General features: G+C 37.5%; 1 protein-coding gene and 2 long non-coding RNA genes across 9 annotated transcripts; 2 read left to right on the top strand and 1 right to left on the bottom strand.

Moving 5' to 3' along the window:
- The first annotated feature begins 238 nt into the window (after positions 1-238).
- Positions 239-7983, top strand: LOC122058675. 7 transcript variants are annotated; one of them, XR_006133872.1, is made up of 8 exons: positions 240-501; positions 1832-1973; positions 3196-3362; positions 3473-3531; positions 3730-3814; positions 3901-3973; positions 4407-6242; positions 6349-6604. It is a non-coding gene; the product is annotated as an uncharacterized LOC122058675 (long non-coding RNA). The 7 variants fall into 7 exon arrangements; XR_006133869.1 differs by adding an exon at positions 7741-7983 and having other exon boundaries at positions 243-501; positions 3473-3814; positions 6349-6497; XR_006133870.1 differs by having other exon boundaries at positions 249-501; positions 3473-3814; positions 4407-4467; positions 6062-6242.
- Positions 7984-11635: 3652 nt separating this feature from the next.
- On the top strand, positions 11636-13725 carry LOC122060085. The gene is made up of 2 exons (XR_006134250.1): positions 11636-12183; positions 12284-13725. It is a non-coding gene; the product is annotated as an uncharacterized LOC122060085 (long non-coding RNA).
- A 3555-nt stretch (positions 13726-17280) lies between these two features.
- Positions 17281-21464, bottom strand: LOC122058795 (probable endo-1,3(4)-beta-glucanase ARB_01444). Its single transcript, XM_042621478.1, has 2 exons — positions 20928-21464; positions 17281-20841 (listed from the first exon to the last, which is right to left on the bottom strand). Exon 2 carries the CDS (start codon positions 19622-19624, stop codon positions 17414-17416), a length of 2211 nt encoding a protein of 736 aa, XP_042477412.1. The 5' UTR covers positions 19625-20841; positions 20928-21464; the 3' UTR covers positions 17281-17413.
- Between the last annotated feature and the right edge of the window lie 218 nt (positions 21465-21682).

Here is a 21682-nt window from a genome sequence, read left to right as displayed (position 1 = left end):
TAAATCAGTGAAAAAACATTTAAATCAGATCTGGATCATTACATTAGTATCAATACACGTGTCACCCCCTGAAGGTAATATGTCACAGAATTGTACGAGATCAGAATTGCAACCGATTTTGGCGTGGCGTAGACCCACTGTCCTTCTGATATTTAAGAACTGCCATTAATGTGCGTGCAGGGAAGGGTAGTGAGTTGTTGCGCAACACAGAAAAAACAAACTTTTCAAGACAATACTTTAATAACCATTAAGATTGTTGCCCCGCTATTGCAGTACGGTTAGGAAGTGTGCCAGGAAGTGAGGCTTCTTTTCTTCTTCCTCAAAACCTTGATAAACGAGTTGCAGGGATTTTATTCTAGGAGAAGGGAGATTGAAGAGTGCTACCCTCTCTCACCTGGGAGCTGGGATCTTGCAGGCGTAGTTTTCTCTTCCCATCACTCCATTGGATCTCTCGTCCCTGAGATCTCTCCTAACTGGTACAAGCCCTGATTCCTGCTCTATGTAAGTTAAAATCTCTCCGTTACTCTGGTTTTCTCCTTCTTCAATCTCTATTTTTACTTTTTTTAACCATAGTTTCATAGTTTCTCCTTCAATCTCCTTTAAAGGGATCGTTTCATCACATCCCTAGATATCTAACAGAGGAGTGGAAAGGGAAAAGGGTGTATCAGAGCCTATGTACCTTGTTAATGTCAGGAAAGATAAGATAATTTTTATTTCCATCTCTGTATTTTATGGAATTCCAAGAGACCCGAGAGCCATGTGAAACATGTTTAGAAGATAAAAGCAAGAAAGAAAAAAAGGTTTTGGAAGTAGCAATCTCATGCTATTTGTAACACAATAAATGGCTGGTAGTTCATGCCTATTTGAACTTGTAAAATATGATAAAAACATATTTAACAGCACCGAGTTAAGAGTTCTTTTTCTTTGTTTGTTCTGATGAAAATGATTGGCAACATCATGTTCTTTTAAAATATTTTATAGTGTGAGACTTTGATGATGTTCTTTTAATTCGACTCCAGTCTCTTATTCATATTAAAATTTGAAACTAATGAGTATGTTAAGACAGGTTTAACATAGGCAGGATTTATGCCTGAAATGTTCTTTTATTGTAACATTGTTTGGGGCCTCCCTTTGGTCAGGCTGGTGGATAATATTGATGGAATCATATCTTTTGAATCCTAGCCCCAATGCAGGAAACCCAGGAGTCTAAGGGATTTTGCCTGGTTGAAAACTCACTGTATTGAGCGTGGTCATTTTCCATTTCTGTTTTTGATATTTCCATTCCACTTTTCCTGTTTAGATGCAATTGGTTGTATGTCCTTCTAATAAGAGTTCAATTATTATGTAAAACAAAGGGATACTCTGGTCCTTTACTTCCTAAAAAATAAAATTAGAGTAACTAAAGTGAAAGGTTTTCAAGACCCTTTTTGGTCTATGTAATCATAAGTTGTTTCCACGCTACTACATATTTGTTATATGTAACAATTGTTAGAATTTTTCTGAATGGTTGGAAGAAAAATGTTGCTGTAATTGGCAGATGTTCTAGTTGTTATCCGAAGTCTGGTAATCCTTTCTCATTTTGTAAATGCTTATGTATGTGATTGTGTGTATAACAGTTATCTGGTTGAATTATATAGAAAATGAATACATTTTTGTTTAGATGGAACATTTTCCCATTATGAACGGTATATGAATATTGATAACCATTCTCTCTGATGGAAATACTATCAAAGTGATTTTAACACTACACTGATAAAAAGATGTATATACCAAGTGTGACTAATTTTTTTGTCAAAATCTAAATATATGTTTTTTTTTTTTCATTTGTTAGGAGACCATCTTTAAAGTGCCTTTTTACCTAGCACACTAGGAAAAATGATGGAAGAAAAGATGCCATTAGTTGAGCCACAAAAGCATACAAAAGTTACGGAGAAAAGTCACCTACGGATCAATGATTTACCAAATTGGATGAGGTAAGTACACAAAAATATCATTTTCATATGACTATTATGTATTTTGTCTAATGAGATGGCCCTTTGACCCTCCATCACTTGGATCCACCTCTACTATGTGCTAATAAGAAAGGATATGCTTCACTAGGCATATTGGAGTACACGTTTTTTCAATTATTTATGTGTTTATATATTCATTGTCGATTTGTTTATGGAAGGAATGAAATTCTATTTTCTTTCTAGTGTTGACATGGAGTGTAACAAATGTGTGCTCTACATTATATTCAATTTATTGAGTTAGTAGATGAAGCATAGTTGTCACGGCTCCAAGGCGTTGGAGGAATGTTTAAGCGCTTAAGGGAAACAATGCGACTAAGTGTTATTTTTTATTTTTCCTATTTTAACATTATTTAGTAAGCTACATATACCTTGTATCATAAAAAATCATTGTTAAGCCACATCAAGTTATTAAAAATCAACATTTAGCCATGTTTTAACATGATGGGATTTATAAAATTTTCATAATTGAGAAAAACCCCAGCATTTAAAAGTTGAAAATCGCCCCTATAACCAAAATCTAGTTTTTGTTCTTAGATTGGGGGTTGGCTTTTTATCATTTTGGAATTTGATTTTTAAACTATTTTTATTGGATTCAAATAGGAGATATTTGTTTATTTATGAATTATACCTTAAGTAAATAAAATAAAAAATATAAAAAATGTACTTAAATGATATTTGGCATAAACAAGTTCGAAAACACAAGGCGGCATGTAGTGCAATAAGGCGACTGGCGCTTGGGTCCCAGGAAAACCACCTGGACGCCAAGTCGTCGCCTTGACAATGCCTTGACAACTATGAGTTGAAGGGAACAAATGTTTTCTGGAATGCACGACCAGATTCTAAAGTAGAATAAAGGGAATTTTTGGCATAAAAATAAAATTAGACTAAGTAAACTGGCATATTTCCAAGGCTATTTTTGGCCTAAGAGATCTAAGTTAGTTTCCAAGCAACATATTTTCCATATGTACTAGTTGTTAAATTATGCTAAGTGGTTCAGAAGGAACCATAGATTTAACTTTGGAAGAAAAATTATTTGTTCCATAATACACAATTCCACTTTTTTCCTCCCCTCCCCCAATTAGAATCTGATATAAAATTTATTTATTCCAAATACAAAGCCAAGCTTGCTGGATTCCTTATTAGTGGTTGTTCATACATGTTGATGACTGGAGTGATGATGCAGCTATCACCATGTGCCTTATGCGAGGATGGATTTTCTTCTTCTTCGGGGAGTCATTTTGTTGATGGGCTTGTTCATATGCTTTTTCATCCCAAACACAAAGAAAATACAAGAAGACCAGTACGTTGAGAACGCATGGAATAAACACTGGTTTTGGAGAAGATTAATATGTAATGCCAATTAAATATAAGACTTAAAATTATTTGTGTTACTTCCTTATTCTTGAGATTTTATTTTATATTCTTACATTAAAATTGAACTAATCTATTATGTTCTACAGCATGGACAAGAATGGGGGAGAAGAGGTCTTGTTTTAGGGGAGCAACATCTCTCTCTATGGTGAATGGCATGACATATCTCTTTCGCCTTTTATGCTCTGAGTTTTGGTCTTTTTTAGGAATGCCCTATGGAATGTAATTGGGACGCTCATGAATAGTGGCTGTTGTAACATGTTGATGACTAGAGTGATGATTCAACTATAACTATATATGGTGTGCCATTTTTAAGGATGGATTTTTCTTTGCGGAATTCGTACAGAGAAAATAGCGGAACACTGGTTCGCTGACAACTTGTGGAAAAAACACTAGTACTGTAAAAGATTGGTAGTTGATGCCAATAAGATGTGAGACATAAAATTTTCATATTACTTTCTTAGTCTTAGATTTTTTTCCCCCACTGAAATTTGATCAAATCTATTGTGTGCTGCAGCATGGAGGAGCATGGGGGAGTGGATATCGGGGGAGGGGCAAAGGGGACATAATCTCCAGATCCTCCTTTTAAGGTGAGCAACATCTCTCTATGATGAGTGGAATGAGATCTCTTTGTATGCTCAGAATTCATAAATTGTGTGTGTAATGTGATGAATTTCTATGCACTGAGTTGGATCTCAGAAGTGATTTCAAGACCCCCATATCCAATAATTTCAAGCATATCACCTACAACACCCAGCACACCTTCCATTCCTTACTCATCCACCAGTTGTTCATGAGTGTCTTTCATCATATGCATAAACTCTCGGTAATTAAATGGGTAATGAATCCATAAACCTCATCAGCAGTCTTCTGCTGTTAAATCCTTCTTAGAAGTAGATTTCTCCAATTTATGTCTCAGCGTTTACCTAGCTGGTCTACCGATTGGTTGTGCAAGATTTGCCATCGTGCATCATTAAGTTCATTTTAAGTCCCTTAATTGATAGAGAGACCTTTTGTTTCTAGGAGACACTTTGGGAGCATCGGCAAGACTCAAGGGATAGGGTTGGAAGGAAGTTGAAGATAGGTAAAAAGATTTTGTGCAATTTTCTTTTTTATCATATTTATAAGGAAGAAATTGTTCATAGATACGTAGTGTTGTGCGGTGGCAATATTACTTAGACATGGATTTATTAGGTATTGCTCATGAGATTGAAAAAAACTTCTTTCGGGATTGATGACTCTTCTATTAAAGGAGGGTCATCTCCCTGTCTGGTTTTCCTGGTTTGCTGATTCTCCTCAGCCTTCTTATTTATTTGTGATTTTTTGCACATTAGTGTTCTGCTTTTATTTTAATGATTGTGAGCTAACTGATTTTATGTTTCTAATTTTGGGCTAATTATTTGTAATTTTGAGCTTTTATTTCAATATGACCAGTACTATAGAAACTGGAACACAAAAATGATCTTCATCTCCTCTTTTTCTTGGGTGTTGTTCTATCACTTAACCTGCAGATCTAGTACTCATTTCTTTTCTTTTTTCACTCTCCCTCTTGCTCCTTGATCTCTTGCGGCATGACTTCATTTTCCTCCCGACCTATATATCGATTATCTATTCATAGCATCTCCAATATTCATACTATCTTCTATGGAAGACTCCATCTGAAGCTAATCAGCTATTACCATAAATCTAATTGGATATGTTTAGGAACCCTCAGTCTCCATGAAGTTACACCAGACTCATCAAACAACTACTCTTTGAATCCAGCCTGTAGTAATTAGTGTTAGAATGACAGGAAGCGTTTTATAGATGCAACTCTCACTAAGAAACTTGTTGCTCAATCCCTCAAACTATTCTTATAGGAACCTATATGATTGTTTTTTTTTTTTTTTTTTTTGTTTTTAAGTCCTTTGATCCTTCTATAGCTCTTTGAAACTAGGAAACCCTAACCCACAAATTGTTTAAGTTAATTTTTTTAGAACCGTGGCTTGAGAAGATACATAGGCATTGCTAGAGAAATAACAAATTAGCAAACGTGCTGAACAAATAGACAGTAAGGAAAAAAGAAATGGTGGAGATAGCTGCAGAGACTTTCAGAGGTGAACAGTCTCTTTTGACTTTTGCATCCATGCTTTAGTTTAAGCAAGACTAGTGCTTCGTTTTAGATACAATATGCATCTGAACTTATGAAAACTGTGTTAGAGTTCATAAATTGCAGGTTAGGAGGGATTGGGGAGATACTCAATTTACCTTCATTGCAATGAAATACGTCCCCTAGATATTTGATTATCACAGGTTATGTATTAGTTAATGCTGCGGCTGCCTTTTCCCCCTTATATATCCTAATTTGGTGAAAACAAACTTAGAAACTAGATCAAAGAGGGACAGGATCATTATCCAAAACTTTAAATTCCAATGATGCCTTCATTATATGGATTCTCTAGGAACTTGTTTATGCAATATTGTGGCTTAGGCAGCTGCTTGGTCTTACACAAGTCCTATTTAACTAAAGCATGCCTGCAGAAGTAGTAAAGCACAACTTAATGCAACTTTCAATTTCTACAAGGGTGAACATGGCACCTCCATCACCAATGTATGTGTAACAAGTTAATAACTTAAACATCTATGTAAGAAACTTACATTTGTTGAGTTCTATCTGATGTAATTACATTTTACTCTAGTATGACCTCAAATAGAGCTGTTTGGATGGCAAAGATTCATGTAACCAACTCATTTGGTTGGGAATATGCTAAGTTGTTGTTTGTTGTCGTAGCTGATTGGGGGTTCCTGCTGATGAGTTCTTAGAGGCATTGCTTATAGCAATCTGATGCATCTGTGATCCTCATTAAGTATTTTGAAAAGGTGATAATTCATTAAACAAAGAAATAATAACATTTTAGCTACATATTATTTCAAATGTTCCATTTCTAGTTTGCAGTTCTCATTGGCTGTGTTTTGTGTGTTTCAGGTGTTTCGCAATGCAATTAACATGGCAAGGATGGTTGAAGACCATCACAATCACTACACATGCGAACAAAGATTTGAAGAATTCACTTCAGTTGTATAAGAAGAGAAACAATGTAACTCTTGAACATGCCATAGTCAAGGAAACTTCAGGTGACTACAAGACTTTCCTCGCTTTGGTGGGATTCAAGGGCATTAGCTTTGTTCTTCCAAATGATAAAAGGAGATATAAATCTGCAACAGTAAAGCTTCAGTCTGTCTTTGGGTGTGTCATGTGTGAATCATTCACCGTGAAATCAGAAAAATCTGATTAAAAAAATTTTTTTTTTCATTATTTTTAGGAAAATTTGTCTTAATTGTTTGGTTTTAGTTTGGACTAATACTAAATCAAAACTGGTTCAACCAGATCAACAACCAAAATGAATCGAATCGATTGATTGACACCTAGATTATACTGGAATTGGGTAGAATTGGCCCTGAGACCAAAAAGAAAAAGAAAAAGAAAAAAGAAAAAACAGCAAATTTAGTTCTAAATACCTTAGAATTGGCCATTCTGGAATAGACAGAATCAACATCAGTCACAGTTGATTCCGAATTAAATCAGAACAATTTGACAGAGGGTTCTAAATTTAAAATTGGGGTTTTTTTTTTTTTTAATAGCTAGTTGATGCAGTGATGGCAACACCTTATCGTTCGGCCTAAGATTAAACATAAGATTAGGTTGATGTTTATGTACAGACAAGAGAGCACCAATATTCCTTAATGGCCAAGAGGTGGGGTGATAAAAGTTTTGAATTAGAGATTCCAACATGTGCACATGCTCCTCTCTTTGCTCACATTGGTGGCGTTTCTTTTGGAAACTGAACCTTCGTCCAAAATTCAAATTCTTTTTTTGGTGGACGGCTCAGGGAGGCTTTACAACTAATGATTGATTGCATAAATGGAAGCCCTTAGACCCAATTTGCAAACTCTGTCATCATCACACTGAGAACGTGTGGCATATCTTTGTGTCATGCGACTTTACCAAAAGAGTCTGGGCTGCCAGCCATTTGGGTCTTAGGATTGAGCGATGGTAACCTCCATCTCCCTCTTTGAACTCCTTAGTTTTGTATTTTTTTTTAACTCAGCCCTCTCATCTGTGACCCTTTTTTATCGTCTTTATAATAGGAAGTTTTTTTATATGGTCCCATAGGAACAAAGTAATTATGCAAAAGGAACAACCAAGTCCTCTGGAAATTATATATAACATGAATAACTGGCACACATTTGAGAATATGGCTCTCCCAAGGGCTTCTATCACTCAGACTCAGATTATACCTAGCACCATTATGCCACCACACGTTAACTATGTCCTAGCCTGTTTCAGTACTAATATTGTTTAATCATGTGATGACAGGAAACCACATTGAAGCAAGCGCAAGGTCTCTCATTTACGGGTTGATGAAAGCTAAAAATTGTGGATGGCAGATCAAGGAAGTTTGGAGCAATTTTTTAAACATGGAATCGAATATCTGATTATTTTTTGCACATTCCCAAATTGGTCTTAAAAACCTTAGAATCGGTCATTTTAGAATGATCTGAATTGTGATTGATCACACCCGTCCAATTCAACCAAGGATTTTAAATCAGTTCGTAGTAATTCCGACCTAGCTCTGGACAGTCCTTGAATCTACCATATTAGAATGATCAAGATTGATCACGGTGGATTTGACCAGGGATTTAAAACTCAGAATTAGATTTTTTTTTTTGGGTACAAGGAATTAGAGATTAAATCGGTCGTAGCCGAGTCCAGTTTATATCGAATCGGAATTGATTGGGATTAGTCCCAAAACCCTATAATTGGTCTTCAAATAAGAAACCCGAGGGATCTAGTCTTAAAACCCCTAAATTGTCATTTAGAATGGTCGAAACAGGAACGATCATGGCTAATTTTGGCCTAAAATGATCAATTTGACCAAGGATTCTAAACTCAAAATCATAAATCGAATTGGTTCCTAATGATTTTTGATCCGATTGGATTGAAATGGATCCCAAAATTATAGAATCAGCCCCTAAATCTAAAACACTAGCAATCCAATTCCAAAAACCCTAGAATCGATCATTATAAAATGCCAAAATTGGGATTAGTCATAGCCAATTTTGATGGTTGGTTCTAGGGGTGAAATAGGGCCGGGTTTTGGGTTTCTTAAAACCCTAACCCAACCCTAGGTCCCCAAAACTCAACCTAGGCCTAACCCAACCCTGCCGGTTTCATGCTCAGGCCTAACCCTATTGGGCTCAGGGTTGAGCGGGGTTTGGGTTGGGCTGACCCTAGCCAGTCCTGTATTTTTTTTTTTTTTTTTTTTTGGTTATCTTTTTTTTCTCTAGTCACAAAATGCTAAGCCTATGCTTACCAAAGGAGGGGTGGAGAGTTGCTAAGCCTATGGCCAGCCCTTCTCCAGCCCTAATCTATAAAGTTGTAGCAAGCAATATTGTCAATTTGGTTATAAGATAGACCTTTTAATCGCCTGACATCACCACATCTCTCAGAAACTGGACAACCAAAATTTTCCCAATTCTTCGTGATTACTACTATGTTTAAAGTTCATACCAATACATAACAAGAGACTACAAGACTAGCTATGTAAAGAAAAGGGGGGAAATAGTTTGGTCATTTGGTCGTTTTAGCTCAATAGGGAAGAGTATGTGGCTTGTGTAACACATGAAGTGGGTTTAAGTCACACAGATTACAGACACATGATGTGGTTTGAAGTCATACGGACAACTTGTGTAACACTTGTGTAAACATGATGCAGGCTTAGGGCAAGGGAAACACTATTACTAAACACAATAATAGATCAGGGTTAAAATTGAGCTGGGTTGGGCTGGACCTAGGTCTCAACCTAGGCCATCCCAACCCTGATCAAGGTTGGGTCGGGCTAGGCCGGGTTGACCCTCATAACCGAGTTAGATAAGGTTTGGGCTCAGGGCGGGCTAGGGTCATCAGGGCCAAACTTACAACCCGAATAGCTAATATGCAAATGTTATAGCCTTTCTTGCACATAAATTTGTAGCTAATAAAAAACTTTCCCCAACTATAGCTTTTGAGGAAAAATCTGCAATTACAAATTTTGGACACAAAATTCTCCAGCTACAGATGTGCTGCAGAAAATCTGCACCTATAAACTACCCCTTTCTTACAGTAGGCAATCCATAACTATAGCTGTAGTGACCACACTTGTAACCACAGATAGAAAAATGCAACTCATCTACACCTGTATGCTTTTGCTGTAGTCTATAGATTTTGGATATATTATTAAGAAAAAAAGAAAACCATAGTAATAAATTTTTTTTTTTTGGTAGTGAAGAGCACATTCCTACCTTATGTCACTCTAGGACGAGTGCATGTATATGTATATAAATATAAATATAAATATGTATATGGGAAAAGGTTGGGTATGCCGCCGATATCAAGTATGCTAGCACCCATTGTGTCTATCTCTCTCTTCCTTTTTTCTGAAATGACCCTCATATCATTCCTGAATGATACTCCATCATGTGTTCCTATTGGTGCTATCCACTAGCATACTTGATATCGGCAGCATACCTATCCCTCTCCCTATATATATATATATATATATATTTGAGAACTAAAATCATTGCTATCAATGTTGTTTTGAACTCTTAAGTGTTTTTTTTTTCCTTTTTAATTCTTAACCCTATAACATAGGACCTGATAATGGATTTGAGAGACACAATATCAACCTTGAACACAAGGATATGGGAGCATAGACCACCGCTCTTTCCCTACAATGTGTAGGACCAACTTCTGAATCTAGATCTTTGTATATAGGAAGGGTGGAGATGGTACGTACATTACATTAGTTTTATTCAAAAAATTTATGAATGCAATGTATCTATTTACTGAAATAAGAAGCGCAAGACATTATTGTATCCTAAAAAGTTTCTTTTATTTATCTAAAATCTCAATCGTTTGATTTTTATTTTTTGATAGAAAATCTCGGTATTTGATTCTTTTTTTTTTTTTTTCCTTTTATTGCAAGACCTTTTGTGGAACAAATTCCCATCCGCTGCACTTTCCTCCTTAGACCATTGAACAAGTTGTAATGATTAAGATCTTCTAATAAATGTTAAGGATTCTATTACATTTTAAAATATGTATTGGGTGTTTTTAGAAGAAAAGTACTGATATTGGTTATCTCCATGTGTACAAAACACATGCCAAATTGACTAACAGAACCAACTTCCGTCCAGTGCACTTTCCTCGCTAGACCATTGAATGGGCTGTAATGGTTAAGATTTTTTGATAAATGTTAAGGATTCTATCACACCTTAAAACGTGTATTTGGTGTTTTTAGAAGAAAAATGATGTGATTGATTATCTCCCTCTGTTGTCAAACTGACTAATGGAAACCAACTCCCGTCCAATGGACTTTCCTCTCTAGACCATTGAATATGTTGTAATGGTTAAGATTTTCTGATAAATTTTAAGTATTCTATCACACCCTGAAACGTGTATTAGGTGTTTTTTTTAAGAAAAGTGATGAGATTGGTTATCCCCATCTGTTCAAAGCACGAGCCAAACCGACTAATTTAAACCAACTCCCTCGAGTACACTTTTCTCGCAAGATCATTGAACTGGTCCAATGGTTAAGAATTTCTAATAAATGTTAAGGATTATGTCACATCTTCAAACATGTATTCAGAGTTTTTAGAAGAAAGGTGATGAGATTGGTTATCTTCATCTGTACACAACACGTGTCAAAACGACTAATGAAAACCAACTCCCGTTAGTGCACTTTTCTCAGTAGATATGATGGTTAAGATATTCTAATAAATGTTAAAGATTATGTCGCATCTTAAAACGTGTATTAGGTATTTTTAGAAGAAAAGTGATGAGATTGGTTATCTCCATTTGTACAAAACATGTGCCAAACCGACTAATGGAAGCAAACTCCCGTCCAATGCACCTTCCTCGCTAGACCATTGAACATATTGTACTGGTTAAGGTTTTCTAATAAATGTAAGTATTCTGTCACATTTTAAAATGTATATTGGGTGTTTTTAGAAGAAAAGTAATGAGATTGGTTATCTCCATTTGTGCAAAACACGTGCCAAACCGACTAATGGAAACCAACTCACGTCCAATGCACTTTCCTCACTAGATCATTAAGCAGGTTGTCGCTAGACCATTGAACATGCTGTAATGGTTAATATTTTCTAATATATGTTAAGGATTCTATCACATCTTACAACATGTATTGGGTGTTTTTAGAAGAAAAATGATGAGATTGGCTTGTCCATCTATACAAAATACATGCCAAACCGACTAATGGAAACCAACTCACGTCCAGTGCATTTTTCTTGCTAAACCATTGAACAGACTGTAATGGTTAAGGTTTTCTAATAAATGTTAAGGATTCTATCACATCTTAAAACGTGTATTGGGTGTTTTTAGAAGAAAAGTAACGATATTGTTTGTCTCTATCTGTACAAAACATGTGCTAAACCGACTAATGGAAACTTTTCGTTTCTATGGATTTAATTTCTCCTTAATTTTTTTTATTTCATATTAAATTCTTTGGAAATGCCAGCCTTCACTGTGCTTTTCTTAGCTGTGTACTTAAACGTACTATAACGGCTGATATTGTGCTGGAAACATGAAACATTCCTACACTCTATATAAGGAGTCGTCGGTCTCAACCTAGATTCATAGAGGACATTTAACCTTCTTCAACTCTGAGTTATTAGTTTCTTATCTTGAACTCTCTTATGTGCCTCTTCATATGTTGATAAAGTCAGAAATGTTTGAGCTCTATGTAGATCCAAGTTCTATGAGGTAAATATTGTTGAATTCTGCACATAGATATCCATTCACTTAAAGTTTCCACATTTTTTAATTCTTTATTATTAAGTTTTAGTTTGTTTTCTCTAAACAGGAATGGTAAAATGGAGTATTACACGGTAAACCATTAGTTCTAAGTCTTAGAGCTATATCATTTTTCACCTCGCTTGCGTTGATGAAGGTTTAGGGGAAGCAATAGTCATTAACAAGAATTCATGCATACGATCACATGCCCTAACTACATCTATGAAATTTCAGAAATGGTGGTACCTTCTATCAGGAGAGTGCAAAACAAAATTTTGTACGGAATTTCCAGTAGCCCTGATGATAGAATTACTACTTGGGTTTTACATCCTATAGATCATTGGGTAATATCAATTTTGGGTCAAGGGCAAGCTATGCAATACACAACATCAAATGGTGAACACCAGGGATACATGATGCTCCTTGAAATTTCTTTCCTCGACTTGTTTCACAAGGTAGGCCTAATCTCATGTTAAATTACGCTTCAGTATGTTTTTGTTTCTACAATACATATGTGAATTCATTTTCATAAATACTGTTATTGTGCAATTAGTGGCCCTTTCATTCTCATCGAACTTACCTTAAATTTCTATTTGGTTCTATTTACAGTTGTTGCTGTTAGTGGAAGCTTTGACTTTTGTTGGGTTCAGACAAGGTGGATTTCTAGTGTGAATCTCAAAATATTTCTTTTTGGGATGGTTGGTCCAAAGTCCAAACCAATCAGTTGATTATTGATGAATTCACCCTGTGAGATGACAAAATCTTTTATTGACATTCCACTGTGGAAGCTCTTGCTTCTCACTCTTAGAAAGGACAGCACCAACAATCAATTCATCAAGACTTAGGTCGGGGTTACCTCCACAAGGATTTGAGAGTTCTTGGGAAAAACCTCAATGCTTGATCGAGCCTCAGTAGATTTATGCGCCCAAAACCTTCGCATCTGACACCTTTGTCTTTATCTTTCTCTAACCTTCCTCACATGGCAAAATAGTACCAGAAATAAAAATGTTATCAACTTCAAACATCTCAAATGGCTGTGGATTTCCATCTGCATCATATGGGCAGAGGTTGTAAAATATCATTCGGGAGAAAACTTTCAAATTCAGTTGCATGTCACAGCTCAAGCACATAAGGACCAAGATATGGCTTTAAAAATTTTGATTCTCTTCTCATGCGTTTTCTCTGATGGAACTAAAGACAATGTACTCCCAACAACTTTTCCTTAACAATTCGAGCTTTCAGGTGAAATGGTAACGAACATAGGTATACATAATTCTGCATAGAAGATGCCCTTCTTGCATTTTTCCACTCTCCAGGGCCACCATACACCATGTCCTCTTGCCTCATCAAGTTTGATCATTGAAGATGAGATTAGTAGAGACCAGCACAAATCTTCCTTATGTATTTTGTAGAGAGAGAGAGTTTTCTTTCCTTTGATCAAAGACATTTATTTGTTAATTAAGTTTATTTTTTTAACAATATGTTGATAGAAAGTTTAAAGTTTCCAAATTATAAACTTTCTTGTACCAGTGAAAATTATTTTCAATTTCTTTTGCACTCATCTGTTCAACCAAATTAATTTAATCATTCTGATTAAATTAGAGAGATAACAGAATCTCATCTATGCCCACCACCCCCCGCCCCCCCCCCCCCCCCCCAAAAAAAAAAAAACACAGAAATATAGCCCATATACCAAAATAACCATTTGGTTCAACCACAGGCACCCTTTCTTTCTCTTCTCTGCCAAGGTTCTTGGCATAACACAATAAAAAAAGAAAGATATTGTCCAACATGCAGTTACGATGAAGGCCAATTGATTGTCACTAACAAGATGATCCACCACCGACTTGAGCCTAAAAGCAAGCACCTTAACATAAACTTGTAGAGCAGAATGCAAAAAATATAGCCTAAAATTTGACACAGAAGAGGCCCCTTCCTTCTTGGGGATGAGAGAGAGAGAGAGAAGCATGACACCATTTGATCTGGCTAGGGGTAAGGGAAAACTCCTGATAGCCTTAACAAGATCATCTCTGGTAATATCTCAGGAGGCCACGAACAAACCCATATTAAACCCGTCAAGACCTTGGGCTCTGTTAGCCTTCAGGGACTAGACGTCAGCAACAATCTCATCTTCAGATGGAATGCCCTGGAGACTACTAATGAGGTCAGTGGTAATGAATTTATCCAGGATAAAACCAGAAGAAGCGAAAGAGGAACTAAATAGGTCATTGAAGTACTTAACAACCTCAGCTTTAATATCTTCAACACTGTGCAACTAAAAAATGAGACACCAACATAATGATATAATTATAGAAACACAACCTTAAAAGCGATGCGAAAAGTAATGAAAAAAACAAGAACAAACAATGCACACATGTTTATGAGGTTCGGCAAGATTTCCTAATATATAGCAAAAAATCCTAATCTGGAAAGTACAAAATTGCCCTCCAATAAACGATTCGAGGGGATCACCCTTCTGTTTTGTCAGGGTGCCTGCACCAGTACTCCCTGGATTAAACTATGACGGAATACATGACATCGTACACTAACAAGAACTGATATTAATTCTGGATTTCATGCATAGATGGAAGTACGCAGAATTAAAATCACCAAGCTCCAACCATTTTATCCTGGATTTCTGTCTAGGAAATTTTCCTCACACTAGGCAAGGAGGATAGGGTATCTAAGACCTCTTTTTCTTCTTCATCCAAGGGGGCATTTAGAAGATCATACTGGAGCCACACTTGAATATTAGATAATAAATCATTATAATCCAAAACCTAAGAAGAAATATTCTCGAAGGAGTTAGTCCTCCAAGCTTTAAGAGCACATTTAACATTTCAAAGCTTTATCATTTGACTTTTGCATCCATGCTTTAGTTTAAGCAAGATTTGTGCTTCGTTTTAGATATAATATTCATCTGAACTTATGAAAACATTGTTCTAGAGTTCATAAATTGCAGGTTTGGAGGGGCTGGGGAGATACTCCATTTACCTCCATTGCAATGAAATACGTCCCCTAGATATTTGATTATCACAGGTTATGTATTTGTGAAAACAAACATAGAAACTAGATCAAAGAGGGACAGGATCATTATGCAAAACTTTAAATTCCATTGATGCCTTCATTATATGGATTCTCTAGGAACTTGCTTATGCGATATTGTGGCTTAGGCAGTTGCTTGGTCTTATACAAGTCCTGTTTAAACTAAAGCATGCCTGCAGAAGTAGTAAAGCACAACTTAATGCAACTTTCAATTGCTACAAGGGTGAACATGGCACCTCCATCACCAACGTATGTGTAACATGTTATTAACTTAAATCTATGTAAGAAACTTCATTTGATGAGTTCTATCTGATGTGACTACATTTTACTCTAGTATGACCTCAAATAGAGCTGTTTGGATGGCAAAGATCCATGTAGTCGATCACATTTAGGTGGGATGGTCTTGAGGTGTTGCTTGTTTCGTTTGTTTGCTTTATTTTTATGTCAGTATTTGGTGGGAGAATGTCAGTTCCAGTTTAGTCTTGATAAGGATTATAGAATCCGTTTTTCCTTGTGGTTTGTATTGACCTTGGGTGTGTGAATCATTCTCTTCTCTTCTAGTTCTCTGCCCCAACATCCTCTCTAATTACGTGGTGTCAAGAACAGACTAATGTTTATTGTTGTTGGTGCTGGCACCAAGTCTTCTTGGCATATCAATGATTTCTTTCATACTTACTCATTTGGGTATATTGATCTTGTTTTCCTCATGTGACAGATTCTACTGTCAGCTATCCTTAGACAGGAGAATAATGAGGATGCACACTATAACTCAAATTGGCAATAAAATATATAACATCTGCTGTAAACACATGTTTGTTACAGGAATTAGTTAGCTTCTAAAATTGTTCTTGGTATGAGCTCAAGCTGTAAAGAGGAATTGTATGTGATCTACTATATATGCACTGTAAGGTCTGATCACAAGACCAACTAGGATTACATGTTGAAATGGGCAGTAAGCTAATATAGTTAGGAAGCTATCAGACTTTGAGGTCAGCCGGTCATAGAGATTTCTTATTCTAGAGATCTAAATATGAGCTCACAATTGAATTTTGCGTTTCCGACTTCTTTTGCTACCCTACCCTCTCTAGCAATGCTAGGAAATTAACCAGGACCTTGCATGGAATGAACTTGAGAGTTTTTTTCTTTTTGGTAAATAACTTGAACACTTTCTAGGGCCAAAAACCCTAAGAGCCCAATGCAACACATACCAGCGCCACCTAAATAGAAGATGATGTACACTGCAGAGTAGGCAAGCATGTTCTAATGGACAGAAAAGAAACATTTGCCCCATAGAAAGGTGGGGTTTGGCTTCGGCCAATCTGAAGCCTGAATAAATGGTTTATTTTTCTCATATAAGTATTTGGTATGTTTACATGAGAGCAATATGTTGGCCATATATTCGAAATTTGGAAACAATCTTTCTTGCAAAGTAGCGAAACAAGGGATAAGATGTAACAAGAGATGAAATAAATGGCAATCTAACCGTAACTAAAGCATATAATGTCAAAGAAAAAAAGTGTAGTGGATGTCTCTTACGACGCAAGGCGGTCCAAGGAGGAAAAAATTTGGCTGCTACCTGAGTTGCAGCCAAGTACCTGCAACCCCCTACTGGCAGGCAAATAAATGGAATAATTCACTAACGTTCGTTCTATATGGGAAGAAATAAGTTTCAATGAGGGTTTTGGGTAGGAGGTTCAGTTGGCTGGAATATAGATGGAAGTTCCAGTGAAAGAAACTAAGGATGCAAAGGAGGGGAGCCGAGAGTTGATGGAGGGTAGCCAAGAGAGAATCGATTGGGATAGAGAATGAGGATGTGGCTGGGATAAAATTGAATCGGGTAGGGATCTTAGGTAATGGTGACTGAGATAAAGTCGGAAGAGGGGTAGACAATATTGGGGAGTGAAAGGATGCTGGACAGCTTCGTTGGAGGCTAGTCGAAAGAGATTATTCTCGTACATAAACCTGATCCAGTCTCAGGGTAGAATAGGCAAATGCAAGAGCCTATGTACTGTGAATTGCATATGAAAAAGAAAATAACAATATGATAAATAAGTACATTAAGCTCACAACAAAGGCACAACCGATACTATTGATTCAAATATTTGCTCAAAATGTACAGAAAAAAAAGAAGAAAAAAAGCAGCAATGAGCTATCTTCAGTGGCAGTAATGTCCAAACCAGCAGTACTTACCCCCTCCTCTCACTAATCTCTCCTCATCCCAATCACCTCTGCTGTGTATCCACCATAGCAAATTGGACAGAGAGTTCCCATCATCAAACCCATTCAAGCTTCTTATCTTCTCTAAAGCTCCATTCTTGTCATATATCCCTTCCAATGAATACACAAAACCCTTCCACCCTTCTGTAACCCCCTCCCTCCCCAAGGCTGGCAAAGTCCATTCAACTAGCTCCTTCACAAATCCAACATTAGAGAACAAAACCTCAGTGATGGGCAATAATGGAAGCACCTGAATTCCAAGCCTACATTCTTTCCAATCAGGTGGAGCAAACCAGAGTCCACTATCCCTCTTGTTAGCCCATAACACACCCACCACTCTGTTCTCCCTACTGAACTCTGCTTCATACATGTTTTCCTCTTCCCTTACGTGCCACCAAGTCTGTGCTGATTGAATCTCCATTGCTGCTAGTGTTGAGCCAGTGGCCACAAGATGTGTGTCTCCATAGTGCAATCCCATCAATGCCGCCGAATAGTAAGCATTCACTGCCTCACTTGTGCTCTCCTGATTCCTTCCATCTGCAAATTCAGTGAGTCCTCCAGCCCAAGAATGCAACTTCCAGAGATCGAAATTCCTCAAACGAGTGTACTGTGAATTTGAACGTTTACTCAGGGTCATAAAATCAGCCATCAGTGCATAGGCCTGAGGCTTGTACTTTCTCCCCCATGCCTGGTCAATCTTCGAAAGCACTGCAATCGTGTAGAGAAAGTAACCCAGATGGTAATGGTGATCATTATATATCCCAAATCCAAAATCTGCTGCAGAATCCAATGATCCTTGTTTCGTCACAATTCCTCTCCATTCGCCATCGTACAAGAATCCATTGCCATTGAAAGTTCCATCTAACCATGGCTCAATCGAGTCCCCTAAGAACTTCCTAATCATTGGAATCACCTCAAGATAGCACACCTCCTCTGCAATCAATGCCAATCTAGCTGCTCTTGCTATTGCTTTTCCATAGAAGTAAGATGAATTAGTCGTTATTGGAGATGAATTCAGATTGTCAACATCTTTGCTGAGAGCAGAAACAATTTCGGGAAAGGCTTCTTCATTGATCCCATGAACTGAATGCCAAGTTACTGAAACAGGGTCAGGTTTCAAGACCCATGAGTGTCCTACAACTCCAACAAGCTCACCATCCATGCTTCTGTACTTGAATTCCTCCAAAACAGCAACATCTCCATTATCAACCGACAAGAGCTTTAGATGGAGAGGATGGGCAAGCATTAGGAGGTCTCCCCATCCCTTCTTGACCCATTTATACTCCAAACAGAAGGGGTGAGTGAACACAGCTTCTCCCGATATCGGATAAGATGAACTAAACTGATCAAGGATAATTTCATATCGTGAGCCAGAATCAGGAAGGATTGCAAACCTGATTATTCCATAGAATTTATCAGAAGTGAGAATAGATGTGTTGCTCTGAGTCAACTTGATAGGTGTGGAAGTGTAGCAGAGCCATGTCTGATTGTTGTTCAAAGAAATGGTGTACTTTGTGAAGGAACGGTTGGGTGTGAGGGAGAGAACTGCATGGATTGTTGAGATAAAAAGGGGGGTTGGGCTATTGACAGAGCAGGTCAGAAATGGGCTTCCACGAACAAGGAAGAATTGAAGATCACCAGGGAGGTCTAAGGTGACACCAAGATCACTGAAAGAGGAGATAATGTGTTTGTTATGGGTATCATCTGTGGTATTCTGACTAGCTGATATGATGAGATCTTGATTAAATATTTGATAGATGAAAGCTGAATTGACAAAGCGAGATGGGTAGCAGAGGGAGAGGGCAGAGGAAGATGATTTGATGAGATAAGGGTGTATATATTCAGGCTGATCACCATTTTTGAGAACGAAATTCTGGAAGAATGAATTTGTTGGAAGAGGTGACGAGAGGAGTTTTGGAGAGAAGAAACGAGATGGGTCAGGAAGAACAGTGGATTGGGTCCGAGGGAAGAGGAAAGGGAAAGTGGGTTTCTGTGGAGGAGGTGATGGCATTGTGGGTTCAGAAGGAGGTGAAGGGGGAGGAGGAGGAAGCTCTGGTGGTGGAGGACTGAGTTTAGAGGGCCTGCGGCGTTTTCTAAATGGTTTGATGATTACATTTCTGACTCCTCTCCCCAACTTCAAAATTTTCATCTTGTAATGTTCACAAATACAAGATCGAAAGAGGAAGCTGAACTACTAGACTTGGAGAGTTCTTTTGGAGCTTGGGTATGTTGTGTTCTTCATTCAAAGAGAAAGGCAGTTGGGGGTCATAGATTGGTGAGAGAATTAAATTGCAAGGGAAGACAATACAGAGATTTTGGGAATTTAGTATTCAGTTGGTATGCAATTTCTAGGGAAGTTGCAGCTCAACTTGCAAGATAACTTGGGTATACATTTTTCTACCAGAAAAACAAAAAGGTCCACATTTTGAGTGAGGCAAGGGAAAGGAATATAGGAAGTAAGAAGGTACGGTTTTAGAATGTTTGGCGTGCAAGGAATTGATGCCATGCTTTTCCTACTTTGGTATTAGATTTTTGGATGTGTGTGATTGAGGGATTTAATAGAGCTTAATATTTGGTTGGATGAAGAAGTGAACCCAGGTTAGACTTGGATATAATGAATTAGATCCTCCAAAACGTACCATCTACCTATCTCTCTCTTTGATTTGGTATTATCTACTCCGACACGGCCACCAAACTAGACTCCTTACCGTTAATCTCTGTTAAGTGATGCTATGAAATGAAACTTTAGCCCTTATGTGTAAAACACCATTTTCTTATTATCCCAAAACTACCCCTCTCCTTCTATCCTTCTCCCTACCTTTGACTTGTGATTCTGACAAGTTCCAACCGAGTTCCCCGCGACTTCTTCAGATTCGAAACTGACCTAGTCTCGTCAACCTCTGCCACCATAATGGCTACCATCTTCCTAATGGAATTGGAATGGACGAGGCTCTTCCTTCACGACGAGGAGTAATCGGGGTTATAGTCCTAAGGCTGCGCCGATCGACCAAGGATGGTGAAATTCTCATTGGCGGTGGAACTTCTGGGCTACTGCTCCACGGGGATCAGATTATCATACCTTTGAAACAGGGGCGGCAGGGGCATCTTCTACCATTGAAAGCATCGTAGGAAGCTGCGGGAGGGTCCTACTGCCGATGAGATAAACCCCAGATCGGCAAATCATCATAACTGGAAGTAGTAGTCCTTAGTGACTGCATTTCGGAACTGAGCTACCTCTTCCTTAGACACTGTTTTTTTGCAAACATTAGTCCTTGTCACCTAGGAACTCAAGCTTGTAGGGAGCACTGACTAAACGATCTCCGTTCAAGACTTCACCTAGAGCTTCTTTCTTCTCGGTCACATAAGCTGCAATTGAGATCCAATCAATAACGAACTTCCAAATTGTCATTCAAAAATCCAAAAAAGGCTAACGCGAGTTACAAGAAACTCACCTGGTGAATAGAATGGAAGATCTAAATACCGATATGTTTCACTGAAACCAGAAGCAGAATCAACAGAATCAGGACATGTTCAGAACCAAGAATAAATTGTTATTTAAATCCAGCAATTCGTTATAGGACATCAAATCTAATTGAAAATGTCCGTCATTTCCCGAATTTGTATAACCCCATTATGTTTCCCCAATTTCTAAAACCCAAAATGAAAACAGAGGCATATACAGTAGGAATCAACCAACGCACAATCAAAGCACTAAACAAGAGTGAACTTGAAGAAGAATCTAAGTCTCTTTTCACCAAAACCCCATTTAAACCATCCAGATCCAAATTCAACACCCTCAAATCTACACGCCACAAATAAATTCAACCCTTTAAATAAAAAACCCAACAAAGAATTCAGACAAACAACGAAAAGAAGCCAACCAAAGCATCAAAAACCCTAGAAACAAACAAGACAACACCGCCGTAGTTGCCATCGCCATCGCCGTTACTGTCGTCATCTCCGTCACCGAAAGGGGTTCACAGCCACCGATCTGAAAAGCCCTGAGGAACATTCTTCTTCTCCAACTCAATAAGGGTAATTTCGGTACTTCATTATTTTTAAGGGCAAAATGGTATTTAGAAAAAAAAAATGAATTGCTGATGTCAGCATTCTTGGCATATTCTATAACAGTGACTGATGGTAGGGAGTCTGAGTCTAATTTGGTGAAAGAGATGGGGTGTTCCTATAATACTGACATTTTTCAGGG

This window comes from Macadamia integrifolia, chromosome 13 (assembly GCF_013358625.1).
Source record: "Macadamia integrifolia cultivar HAES 741 chromosome 13, SCU_Mint_v3, whole genome shotgun sequence".
Taxonomy (NCBI): Eukaryota; Viridiplantae; Streptophyta; class Magnoliopsida; order Proteales; family Proteaceae; genus Macadamia; species Macadamia integrifolia.
The sequence above is the reverse complement of the archived record's forward strand: the minus strand, read 5'-3'. Positions and strand labels throughout refer to the sequence as shown.

What these genes read in the sequence shown, in the direction of transcription:
- LOC122058795 (XM_042621478.1), bottom strand. Translation starts at nt 19,624, where the DNA reads ATGAAAATTTTGAAGTTGGGGAGAGGAGTCAGAAATGTAATCATCAAA.